General features: G+C 34.1%; 2 protein-coding genes across 2 annotated transcripts; both read left to right on the forward strand.

Moving 5' to 3' along the window:
• Positions 1 to 428: 428 nt before the first annotated feature.
• LOC132066729 (24-methylenesterol C-methyltransferase 2-like) lies at positions 429 to 1,908 on the forward strand. The gene has a single exon (XM_059459959.1). It carries the CDS (start codon positions 470 to 472, stop codon positions 1,556 to 1,558), a length of 1,089 nt encoding a protein of 362 aa, XP_059315942.1. The 5' UTR covers positions 429 to 469; the 3' UTR covers positions 1,559 to 1,908.
• Positions 1,909 to 9,672: 7,764 nt separating this feature from the next.
• LOC132066143 (two-component response regulator ARR14-like) lies at positions 9,673 to 12,750 on the forward strand. Its single transcript, XM_059459518.1, has 6 exons — positions 9,673 to 9,799; positions 10,875 to 11,024; positions 11,139 to 11,636; positions 11,792 to 11,865; positions 12,083 to 12,648; positions 12,735 to 12,750. Exons 1-6 carry the CDS (start codon positions 9,673 to 9,675, stop codon positions 12,748 to 12,750), a joined length of 1,431 nt encoding a protein of 476 aa, XP_059315501.1.
• The last annotated feature ends 1,269 nt before the right edge of the window (positions 12,751 to 14,019 follow it).

Raw genomic sequence — 14,019 nt, forward strand, 5'->3', positions numbered from 1 at the left:
TTATATACTTTATGTATTTAAAAATCTACTAAAATATTTACAAATATTATATTTGAACATAGTAAATCAAATGAATTATTGGAAAATTTCAAACTCGTACCTATAAATTAGTAAAAATCATGAAACCTCTTATTAGATGTACATGCGTGATAAATTATTATTTTGGGGTCCGTTGGGGTGAAACTTTTGCTAGGGTGAAAATTATGTTCCTCCACCTCCATAATAGATTCCGATTATTATTATTATTAAACGTGTGCTAAAACGAATAGTAGTAAATAATCCAACTTGAAACCTAGTCAAAACCCTACTAATTAGCATTTGCTGAAGAAGTCATCCCTTTTAGCACTAAAATTGGGCTCTAATGAATCCTTTTGTTACGCTATTCTTGTTATGTAAAATCTCACCATAAAAACAGTCATTTCTCACTCTCTTCTATGCTCTCACTTTCTTTATTCACCTCTATAATATCATGGAATTTTTTAACGAATTACTTACCCTCATGTGTACCGCGGCAGTTGTTTTCGGCGGAGGCTTTTTTTATTTTGCTTGCCTCTTCGGCTCTGCTGAGCAGAAGGGTAAAAATGCCGTTCAACTTTCTGGTGGTTCTCTAGCCAAAGAGAAAGTTCAAGAAGGGTACGAACAATACTCGTCTTTCTTCAGCCACCCTAATGGAAATGAAATCGACACCTCCAATAAAGTCCCTGCCTTTGTTGACACTTTCTATAATCTCGTCACTGATATATACGAGTGGGGTTGGGGCCAATCTTTTCACTTCTCCCCTTGTATCCCTGGAAAATCCCATCGCGATGCCACACGCATGCATGAGGAAATGGCTGTCGATCTCTTGGATGTGAAGCCCGGAGCCCGTATCCTTGATGCTGGTTGTGGGGTTGGTGGCCCAATGCGGGCTATCGCGGCCCATTCTGGTGCTAACATCGTTGGCATCACCATTAATGAGTACCAGGTAAAACGGGCCCAGGCTCACAACAAGAAAGCCGGGCTTGACTCTCAGTGCGAGGTGGTTTGTGGCAAATTCTTGCAAATGCCGTTTGCGGACGACAGTTTCGATGGAGCTTACTCTATCGAAGCAACATGCCATGCCCCAAAACTCGAAGAAGTGTATAGAGAGATCTACAGGGTGTTAAAGCCTGGATCTCTGTACGTTTCCTATGAGTGGGTTACAACCGAATTGTACGATTCGGATGATCCTGAACACGTGGAGATAATTCAGGGGATTGAAAGGGGTGATGCTTTGCCAGGGTTGAGAAGCTACAAGGACATTGCTGAAATTGCTACTAAAGTAGGTTTCGAGGTGGTGAAGGAGAGTGATTTGGCTAAGCCACCTGCGGAGCCATGGTGGACGAGGCTCAAGATGGGGAGGATCGCTTATTGGAGGAATCATGTCGTGGTCACTGTGCTTGCTTGGCTAGGGATCGCACCTAAGGGTGTCACGAATGTCCACGATATGTTGTTTGTGACAGCTGATTATTTGGCTAAAGGGGGTGACACTGGCATTTTCACTCCTATGCATATGATTCTATGTAGGAAGCCTGAATAATACACTAGAAAAAGGATTACTTTGCGACGAATGATCTTACTTACGGAGATATTATCGACGGAATTAGATAATTAGCGATGAAAATCATGCATGTTTAGTGAAAATTAGGCACGTTTAGCAATATTATTAATCTTTTTTTGTTTGTAGTGACAAAAGGTAGGGGAATGGCAGAGCAAATGAGCAAAATTGTTGAAGCAAAAATAATTCCTATTTGATAGCTTTGACTTTTAAATTTCCATGGCAAAATATCTCTTTGTTAGTGATTGAATCGGTGGGTGTCCCTTTGGACGTATCTGACAAAATTGGATCATTGTTAACTTTCTTTTCCTTATAGTTTGATTTTGTGCATCAAAGATGAGATCTCATTCATGCTTAAATTAACCTTTTCCCCCCCTCATTTTTTGCATGGTTATTGCTTAATTATAATATAAATCATGTGGTTTAGTTGTGTTATGGGTTTGATTCTGTTAGTTAACCAGAGAGCGAAATTAAAGAGGACGTATTACATATTTAATATCCACATTCCTTAATTTTAGTTGGATAACAGAACGACTGTTAATTTTTAAATATTGGATGGTTAGAACTAATCAAGTTAGTTTAGATTTAACTACAATTGTGTGTGGAAGAATCCTAAAACCAGACAACGACTTCCAAATTCTTCAATGTCGTCTACCAATTAAATATTGGAGACTAAAATCTTTTTCAAGTGTGATGTTTTAGATGCGAGATTTTTTTTGTTTTTTTTGTTTTTTTTGTTTTTTGTTTTTTGTTTTGAAATGTTAAAATTAATCAATTAAAAATAGATTTGACTACAAGTATGAGAGAGAATGTGATTGTGGTTTTAGAAAAAAAGTAAATGAAAAAAAAAGTTTTTTTTTTTCATTTTTTTTAGTGGGTAGTAAATTTAATGTAAAAAGGGAAAAAAGAGTGACAAATAATAAATAGGATGTGTCTAGCGGTGGCAGCGTGGGTAAAACACTGCTTGCCGCAAACTGGTTCTGCATGAAAAAAATATATTACTCCCTCCGTCCAATAATAAGTGTTACCTTAGCAAAAAACACGCATATTAAGAAACCAATGATGAAGTGTAAAGTTTATCAAATTATCCTTATGTAAAAAAAAAAACTTTTTCCTCTTGATGATTAGAGCATTTGCACAAGTAGTCCATCTTTTGACATTGAAATCGAGTTTTGGGTTAAAAGTGTCCCTTATCTATGAGAAGAGGTTCATTTTGGTCCCTCAAATATTATCCTGAGCATATTTGATCCCTTATTTATGGGAGTAGGTTCATTTTGGTCCATCAAATATAACGCTAAGCATAGTTAATCCCTTAACTCTGCTAAAGTGGGGCACTTTTGGTTCCCCTAATAAAATCCGTTTAAAAAGTAACGGTGTTAAACCATGTGACACTCACGTGACTTGTAAGAGGCTAAACCCATTGGACAAAAATACTAAACTCATTCGCCATTCTCCCCAACTTCATATGAAGAAACACTTCACCGGAAAAAGTCCTAGCCTCTCTGTAGAAAGCTTCAATTGGCTGGAAGAAGAAGAAGCTGATTCTTTAAAACAAGCAGAAACTTTATATAATATATTGAAATTTGCATCCACACGCTTTTGAAAAAAATTGGAGCGGTTCCACCAATTAAGATAATTTATAACAGTTGTTAAAACGAATTTTGATTTTTTTAATATTTAACCAAAAAAAACTTTATATTCATGTGCTTCCAAAATACGTGGAACGGTTCCATGTGTCTTTGCCAGATTACCGTTTAAGAGTTGGTTACCAACCATATGATCCAAATATTATGAGTTGCTTTGCTAATATCTTATATGAGTTGCATTTTTTAAAGAAATGCCATTACTCTGCTTTGCATTTTGTCCGATGGGTTTAGCCTTTTACGAGTCACGTGAATGTCACATGGGTTTAGTATCGTTATTTTTTAAACGGGTTCTATTAGCGGAACCAAGGTGCCCCACTTTAGCATAGTTAAGGGATTAAATATGCTTAGCGTTATATTTGAGGGACCAAAATGAACCTACTCCTATAGATAAGGGATCAAATATGCTCAGGGTAATATTTGAGGGACCAAAATGAACCTACTCTCATAGATAAGGGACCATTTTAACCCAAAACTCGAAATCCAACCATCATTATTTAGAGTACTACTACTTCTTTTGCCTCTTACTAATCCTATCTTCCATAAGTCAAAACTTTCATTTTCACTTGAAACCCAAAATTTGACATTGTGAATCCAACTTTTGGTCTTGAATAAAGAAACTTGTCATTTTTTGTCCAAGGGCAAAGATGGAAAAAACTAGTCAATATATGCATTGGTATCCTAAGGTAACACTTATTATGAGACAAAAAAATTTGGTTAAGGTGACACTTATTATGGGACGGAGGGAGTATATCTTATGCATGAAAAAAATATATTATATTTTACTTTTGCGATCAACTTAATTTTTTAACCATAAATAACTAAATGTTATGTATAATTTAATTTTGGCTAGTAATGATTTCCAACAATATTTGTATTTTCCCATTTATGGCTTGTTACAAATTCTACCCAATATGAAGTAAGATATGCATGGGATTTTTCACTCTATGATAATTAGGGAAAACTAATTACTCGTTTTAGATCATTTTTAACTTTTCCCCGATTTAGCTATCATCATCGTCGACGACTTGTTGCTTGTATTCAGATCTTTGAATACCTAAAACAAATCGACGACTTGCTTTTTCCAGTCTGTGAAGACCTCCGGCGAAGGCCTTTGATACTGGTTCTCTTATTTTTCTTTTTCTGTGATTCTTATATTCAGATCTGTAGAGATTACATGTAAATTTGGTGTTTGTTTAAGGGTGTTTGGATTTGAAGCTATTCGAAATAGATTTGATCGATTTCGGATGGAGTTTCGTAGTTGAAGGATCAAAATCAATTTTTGTATAAGTTTGTATAATTTTATATAACAATGTGTGTATAAACATCTCTTGTACGCTATTATACACTTTTATACAAGGTTGATACATTGTCTACAGTAGGTGTATAAAGTTATATATTGCTGTATAATGTTGTATATTGTGAAAAATTGGCTATGCCGGTGGAAATAAAAATATGGCTACAAAGATGTAATCTTTTATGCTGGATTGTATATTCTTGAAATTATCCCTATATTTAATTTATTTTCAAATTCTAAATAGTAAGTTTTAGCATACGGTGTCAAAAAATTTCCTATACGTACGTTCAGTTTATTTTATCCTTTTATAAAAAATTGCTTCCCCCATTTTTGAAGTTACTTAATATTTGTCTAGAGAATTAATTGTAGTTGTCCGTCTACTAGTACAGATAATTGGAAAAAGTACTTTTACGCATGGTAATACAATCAAGTACTGCCAAAAATATGTATTACACACTTTTCGAACAAATCTATATATATGGATATTGTGGTGGGCAAGGTTGAGACTTCGAACATGGAAACTCAAAAAATTGAGTGATTTTGCAATTACCACCACAAAAGGATCAAGGAAACGCATTCGAAAAATTCGTCTTCCATGGATGAAGAAGAAATACAGTTTTAGGGGTCAACTCGGAGATGACATAGTATTCGAGATACTAATATGGCTCCCCGCCGAGTCATTGATGCGATTCCGGTGTGTTTCTAAAGCTTGGGACACTTTGATACGACACGATCCCAACTTTGTCAAGTCCCACATTGCGCGTTCTCATGACCGTCCCTCAGCCACCCACCTCTTGTTTGAGCTGCATATTCCAAAAACACATGAACTAGAAGGATTTTCTTTACAACTCATGCGTCATCTTTATTCAGACACAAGGCCATCCGAGATCAATATCTGCTCGAATCAGTGCAATGGCATAGTTTGTTTTACAAAAGATAGGTCTTCTCGAGTTTACCTATACATTTTCATCACTGGGGAGATCAAAGTTTTGCCATCCTCTTTGATAAATTGGTACGAGCACACTTGTAACTTGTTTCTCGGATTTGATACGGTCATGGAAGAATACAAATTGCTTCATGTTTTTAAATACGATGATCTGCTAAAGATGGAGATTCTAACTCTAGGAACAAACTCCTGGAGAGAAATAGAACTAATCCCTGAAAATTGTCCTCCCAATTATTTTTCTCGGAATTGTGTTTTCCTCAATGGGCTAGTTTATTGGAAGAGAAATAGTTTATTCAATCATATCGACTACTTCAACTTCGGAGAAGAGAAGTTTGGGATTATTTCACACCTAGAATACAGGAATATACATATAACTATTGTGGCCAGAACCCGAAGGATATTGGAACTCCCAAAACGGATATTGGAAAAGCTATCCTGTTTGGAAAGCCACCTGGTAATTGGAATTGGTGTAATTACTAGGGTAGTAATTATTACAGCCTAGTAATTACGCAAAGTAGTGTAATTACAACGACCCGTTTGTTTGTCATAACATAATTACAAACAGTAATTACAAGCGTCTTTGTTGGTTGCACAAGTGTAATTACACAATTGATCTTTTAATTTAAAAATAAAATTTAATTATAAAAAATTTAAAATTAATATTTAAAAAATATTGCCTTTATAAATGATATTAAATTAGTTATTTAATAACACATTGTTTCTTGAAAATATATTAATTAATAATCATATATTTGTAACTAGTATTGCAATAAAAATAATTGATATATATTTTTCAAATTAATATTTAATTTTAATTAATTATAAAACTTAAAAGAAGACTTTTTTTGTGAGAACATCATGGATTGGATGTTTGATAAAAAAAATAATATTAATAAATATAATGCCATAACATTATTCAAATGCTTGATACAAAAAATCCATCAAATGCAAGTGAAAAATAAACAACATGCAATGTGAAAGCAAATAACTTAAAATTAAAAATATAACCTAAATTCAAAATCCAAAAGAAAAAGTTCAACATAATACTCTTATGTCAAATTCCAACATTACATAAGTAAGTTCCAACGTAACTTAAGTAAGTTCCAACGTAACTTAAGTAAATAATTCAAAAGAAAGGAAAAATATAAGTCTATAACCTCATTCACAATGAAATTCTACTTTAATAACGTCACCCGTTATATGTTAAGTTTGTTAATAACTCATTCTTTCCAATATTAAGAGGTGTAGTTTCAAATATTAGAATAATAACACGGTTATGCTAAATGAAGAAAATAAAAAATAAAAAATACGAGCAATTGCATGGAATCACAAGAAGTAAAGGTTGGGAATGAAAAGAAAGAAAATGAAAAATAAATAAAATAAAAAGAAAAATACATTTTAAAAAATAAAAATAAGAAAAAAGTAAAAATAAAAAAGAAATTAAAATAATAGAAATAAAAAAATATTAAAAATCAAAAAAATTAAAATAATAGAAATAAAATAAATTAAAAATAAAAATAAATTAAAGTAAAAAAATAAACAAACTAAAAAGTAACCCTGTAATTACAGGGTGTAATTACACCCAATTCTCAGCCCCCCCTTGAGAATTGGAGAGTGTAATTACACCTGTCAATTACACCCAATTCCCACCTAACTGTGTAATTACTTGGTCAAACAAACAGGCCAAACTGTGTAATTACATCCAATTACACCCAATTCCAATTACCTGGGTGGCTTTCCAAACAGGCCCTTAATGTCTTCCAAATCGTACGAGTTCACCGGCTTTCTTCGCAAGCATAATATTATAGCAAAGAGCAAATTTGTTGAGAACATTATCCCGTTATCATTTATTCATAAGGTTTAGTTTGAAAATCAAACAAGAGAATCACTCGAGATTTTGCTCAGTTTCAAGTTTTGATGTATTATGGATTGGTATGCAGGTCCATTGGCCTGATTAATCCTATCAGAGTTGACACTATATATGCTTCATTGATTTATAAAGGTTTTTGTTTGTTTCACTCCCTTGCTAATATCATGCTTTCCTTAGTTTTTCCTTTTTATAGCGATAGTTTTTGCCACACTTGTTTGCATTTCTGATTAAGTTCCTATAGTAAAACACTGTTGAAGTATATTGTTGGCATTAGCACGTGTAAGTTTGATGATTGACAAAGTAAGGGTACAAGGCGAATGAACCAGGTCTATGGACACGTTCTATCCAAGAGACAGATGCAAGATAAAGTGAATGAACCAGACACAGATGAATGACCAGGTGAATAAACCAGATTAATAGGCATGTTCTAGCTATCTTAGACATTGAGACGAGTCAGGGTTGAATGAACCAGGTCCAAAAACATGTTCTGGCTCATGACCTGGAGCGAGTAGAATTTGTGATTTATGGTAAGGACTTGGTGGACAAGTTACAGGATTTCTAGCCATATTTATCAAGATACACTTCAGACTCCTAAAAGGATACTGAAGCCGCGTGAATGCAAGAATTCCAAGTAACAAACCCTAACTCTGATAATGGGCCTCATCACATAGGGTTTGTGTTCAACCCGACTTGGTGTACCTAAAGCTATAAATATCCAACTCCTGCCTTGAAGAAATTTTACGCACCTACAAATAGAGAAAATGAGAATATTGAGCAAACCTTATCAATACAATAATTGAGAAAGTTTTGATTACTGAAGTGTGGCTTGATACAAAGAAAAAGACCAAAAAACCTGTTTCATATAGGGTTATGTCTTACAGTCTTCAAGTCTAGATTCATGTATTAGGATTGTTTATCAAGTTGTACTTTTATTTGCTTTTGTAGAAGCTATTGTTATAGGTGTAAACGTTTATCAAATTCAACATTAAGTTTAGGGCAACTTGAAGTGGGTTCAATAATCTAGGGAGATTGTTCAGATAAGAATTAGAGTTTAGTTCCTATAGGTTACAGAATTTTTAACTTGAATTTGCAAGGCTCACAGTTGTAGTGAGGCTTGGGAAAAATCCTATAGAGGTGTAGGTCCTGATTTTTTCACCCTTTGTGAGCCGGCTGGTTTCCACATAAAAATAACTATGTTCTTATTTTTCTGTTCTTTACTATTCCGCAAATGCTAGCTTGGAACAAATAGAGTAACGTGGTCTAGCCTATAGGCGAAAATAGGGAATCGTTTAGGATAGATATTTGGTAGTGCAAACATCGATATCATATATGCTTGATTAGAATGGAAAGAAAAGAATAGAGAGAGTAATTTGACTAAGAAATGCACTAGTCTTTTCTTTTGTTTTCCTTTTCAATGTTCACACTTTTCCTTGATAACATCAACAAAAGAAATAACACCTTCTTGTTTCAAGAGTGATAATGTTTTTTATTTTTTTATTTTCACAAAAAAAAAAAGAAGGTGCGGCTGGAGCATAATGAAAATTGATACAAGAAGGTGATTCCTGTCTTATGAGTAAATAGAACACACACACAAAAAAATTGTTCACTACTGAATTGTTCCTTAGATTTTGAATTAATACGTGTTAGCAGTTTTGTTGAGAACATTATTCCCTTAACATTTATTTTGAAAAAAATAAAACAAAGAACTAGTCGAGATTTTGTCGAGCTTTGATATTTTATCATAAATTAATTTGAACACCAAGGTAGATTGTCAAAATCTTGCTTAATTATCATTATATCCCTAAGATATTATACATTTGCACTAGATCTTGTTGGCTAAAAAGGTTAGATTTTCCAAAGCTAGTATTTCTGCAATCACACCCGCTCGATTAGTCATTTTATAATTATTTGATTCCTCGTCTCATGCAGTATTACAACGTTAAATAAATTACAACAACGTACTTAAATTTCAAGAACATGTTTAGCCATATATATAATAAACGCGAACGTAATTCGGGTCAATAAACACTTTTAAAGAATAATCACACATGAACTCCAAACATGCACAAATAAGGCCTTAATTAACAAATTTATAAATGAAGGAGTACAACTAGGAAAAAGAGTGCAATTGTACAGATAAGAAGTGGCAACAAAAAAGGTATATAAACTCCTTTACGAAAGAAAAAGAATGCACATCAATTTCATTCCATTCTTTATGTAACTTAGCCAGATTCTATCCTTTATGTAGTAGAAGTTGGTAGAGAAAAAGAAACCAAATAAAGAACAACAAGAAACTCAAAATACTGATTTTTTTTCCTTCAAAATCTTCATATGATAAAGATGAATTTTGAGAGTTCAAGTAGTGGTGTTCCTTCATCTTTTCGTGGCCTAAGAATTCTCTTGGTTGATAATGATACAACTTCTCAGTTAAATATAGCATCAGCTCTTGAAGAACATTCTTTCAGAGGTACTTTTTCTTATCTTTCTACCACCATATAATTTGCATTTTGAAGACTTTACACCAATACAATTTTTATGTATATCTCGATGTCCTTAATTACGTCATCTCCTGATATATGTATTTAGCTTTATGTTAAAGAAGTGAGTTTCCGAAAAGTGTAACAACATGATATCAAAGGAAGTAAAGGTTTTAGGGTTGAGTCTCAATGCCTTTTTTTTTTTTTTTTTTTCTGAAACAATTTAACTTTGAACTTCCATTTTATGCTGAATTAATGAGATGATTAATGGCTGTCACTAATGTTTATGACTTGTTCTAGATCACAAGTTCCAAATTAAAAGTCTTCTTTTGTTTCAATTTCTGTTCAAACAATGTCAAACAAGTTGGTATATGTGAAGGGAGTACTTTTTGTACATATATATATATATTAAATCTTGGACATCCTTGAATTGCCAAATGTATGTAAACTAGCAAATTAATGATATTTTCCGAATAAGGGAAAATGGTAAAGACAAAATAAATAGAGCAGAAAAACTCACCACTTCATATATCAAGTTAAATTAATTTCTGAAGGCCCAAAAGGAAATAAATAATAAACCGGACAAAATTCATAAAGAATTAATGATTGAGTAATATTAACGTGGGCTTATCTCATTCAATAGCAACATGCTTGCTGTTCAAATGGAAAAAGTTCAGTTGGTTTCTCAGCAAATAGATTAACTTAATTAGGTCTTACATAAACCAGAGATTTGACAGATATTAGTCACTGAATATCGATCAAAAATAAAAATTTCTTTATGTTCTTTTGATCTAATACTACTATTCACGGCGTGCTACCTTTATCCGCATAAAGGAAAGTGAAGGTGCATCACTAGGTAGGGATCTAGTAGCTCAGTTGGTTGGCTACCTTGGTGAGGGTTCGAATCCCCACATTGTAATCCCCTTCCCCTACCTCTATGTAATAAAAACAATTTTTTTTTTTTTTAAAAAAGAAGGTGCATCACTAGTAATTCTGAACATGTTACACAATGTATATATATAACTTCCTTGTGACATTTTATGAGATTGATTATTGTTTACACAGTTACTACCGTGGAACTAGCAACTACAGCTCTGTCCATTCTCGGGGAACGAATCGATGAATTCGACCTTGTCATGGCGGATGTCATGCCAGAAATGGACTGCTTTGAGTTCATGAGGTCTACTCAACTCATCAAAGACATACCTATAACCTGTAAGACCAAATTTCTCAAATTCTCAAATATGGGACACTTGAAAAGTGTCAAAATGTTTTGTTTTTGGTTACCTCATTTGAAATTTGGTTCTAACTATTTTCATTTTTATTTAGTAATGTCATCAATGATGAAGAGAGAACTGGTCCGAGAAGCAGTGGCACAAGGTGCATCTTTCGTTTATATGAAGCCAATTTCAAGAAAGAAACTCAAGAATGTGTGGCAACATGTGTGTACGCACCAAATTAGCAAAGTAAGTCAAAAACCAGAACATAACAAGGCTAATAATCATGTTGAAGTAATGGATGAACCATCTGGTGCTAACAAGAAAATTCAAGATAGGAAGGGAAAAAAAATAGTGAATTCTACCGAGACTTATCAAGACCAAGAAGAAGGCATCATGACATTAGAAAAATATGAGGAAGAAGGGTCTAAGCGAACGAGAAGTACTGATGAGGCAGCACAAGTTAAAAATAGTAATTCAAAAGAAGAGGATCATTCTTTGGTCTGGAAAAATACAATGGAAGGACGAGAGAAGAAAAGACAGCGCATGGAATGGACACTAGATCTTGACAATAAATTCAAGGATGCCGTTTGCGAGTTAGGAGAAAGAGGTATGTGCAATAAAGGACTTAGTTTCTATCACAGTTTCTATCACATCACAGACACGGAAAATAACAAGAACACTAGAAAACGATGTAATTTTTAGGCAAGGATTTTTCTGGATATACTTTATTTAACTACCTAATCCTCTTCTTTGTCGATTTAGCCCGTCCAAAAGCCATTCTGGAGATTATGAATGTGCCAAATTTGACTCAAAAACAGGTCGCGAACCATCTGCAGGTATCTGAGTTTGCTTTGAATGTTGTCATCACTGTACTTTTCTTTGCTGTTTTCTTAATTACTATCATTGAACTCTTTCATTAAAAAAAAGAGCTTGTGTGCTAGCATCAGATCATAGAAAAGAGTAGATGAAATACTCTAGTTGTGACATTAATTGATAGTTCTACGTTTGGTCATATTCTCCTAATTTCTTTCTATCTTTTTGGTCCTTGTGCAGAGATACAGAACCCAAACACGACAAGCACAATATGTTCAACCAGCCAACCAATCTCAAATCATGTCGCAAATGCCACCCCCTCTAGTTCCAATAAGTCATTCTCAAGATGGAGTTAACAAGGGGTACCATCAGTTCAGGTTTATGAGGGAAACTAGAACTTCTCTACAAGAATGTCATGAAGAAAAACAACCTTTGAATGTTGAAAGTACAATTGGGAACTTGAATTCTGTGTTCCAGAGGTTGTCTTTTCTGGACAATGGACATCACTTGAATACGTTTAATCACTTTCCGGACAATGGGCATCATGTCAATGTACTGAATTCAAACGTGCTCCCTATGAACTTTAACGAACCACTTCAAGAAGAATACTTACCTCAACCACCTGCAGAACCTTCTTTAGTTCCACCGAATGATTTCTTCACAGGGTTGAATGGCTGGAACCAAGATCCAGAACTCGACCATTTCAATGGCGAAATAATGACAGAAAATCAGATCGGCAGTTATTACAATTGGCCAGAGAAAGCTCCACTTAATCGCAGCTCAACTCAAGATAATATCTCCACAAGGTCAGTATCAATATAACAAACGAAACAAATCCTTAGCTTGTGATTTAATCTGTCAATTTATAATACTGTATATTGTTTGCCAACAGGAATCGGAATCCTTGATATTACTCAAATCGCAATGGCAGTTCTGGAGCACTTCAGGGCCCTTTTATATGTGGCGATGGAATGTAACGGGCAAAGATAATGTTCGATAGTTTTTCCTTGATCTATTTTTATAGGCTTCCGCAGAACTCAAAACAATATTTATCTTCTATTTTTTGAACTTTTAATGATCGAACGAACATATTTTTTGTGTTCTCTACTCATATGACATATAGCTCCTGTCTGTATCTATTTTGGTTATGCTCCCATCGCGCCTTCTTTTGTTTTGTGAAAATGAAGAGTATACATATCATCCCTCCTAAAATAAGACAGAGTGATTTCCTCTGTTGATCTTTTAAGGAATAGTATGAAAAAAATGAAAAGGAAACTTTCTTTATCAAATTACCTTCTCTATTCCTTTCTAATCAAACTACTTGATCACTGTAGAAGTATGATATATACTTCAACACAAAGGCGGAGGCAGAATTTGGAGCTTATGCGTTCGGAAATTCTAATCCTTTTAAGCTTATGGGTTCGGAAAATCGAATGGTTAAACCCCAAAAAAGAAGAAGGTGAATACATAGTTAACCCCCTGAGGTTTTACCCAAATCCCCTTTACACACCATTTTGATTAGGTGGCATTCGCGTGTTTTACACGCAGATTGAGCACGTAAACAGGCATAGATGTATTCCAGTGATGCCACCAACCTCGTGTGGTTCGGGTTGCCCTTCGAGGTAAATTTTTAAACACTCCCTCACGACTCAAATTAATCCCAATTATCGTCCAAAACTCACAAGGATTTCACAGTTTTAATCCCTCAACAGATCACCAGGAACACATTTGAGTTTCAGCAATAGAGATAACAGGCTAATATTAACATCTTCTTGAAGCTGATGAAACCAGACTTCAACAACAAAATGCCCAAATTAGGAGTCTCAAAAAGCTTTGCTAAGATAATGATGAATACAGTACAGTACGTACATCCTTCACTGAATGGTCTCATCCTCAATTTTCATTAGAGAAACTGTTAGGATAAAATGGAAAAACTATGGAGAAATGTAGAATTATGATATACCTCAACATCAGTGTTTTAGAACTGTCAATATTCTTAATAGAACCTTTAAACCATTAGCACTGAAGTTCCACGTAGAAACGACTAGAACGAGAGAACGCCTCCAACTGCAAACACGAGTGTAATTGAGGGTTTGCTCTGTAATAGGGTAGACAACAGGCAAATAGAAGAGACTCTTCTCGTTATAAATTCAAGAGTTGGGATGGAACAACACTAT

Source organism: Lycium ferocissimum, chromosome 8 (genome assembly GCF_029784015.1).
Source record: "Lycium ferocissimum isolate CSIRO_LF1 chromosome 8, AGI_CSIRO_Lferr_CH_V1, whole genome shotgun sequence".
Classification (NCBI taxonomy): Eukaryota; Viridiplantae; Streptophyta; class Magnoliopsida; order Solanales; family Solanaceae; genus Lycium; species Lycium ferocissimum.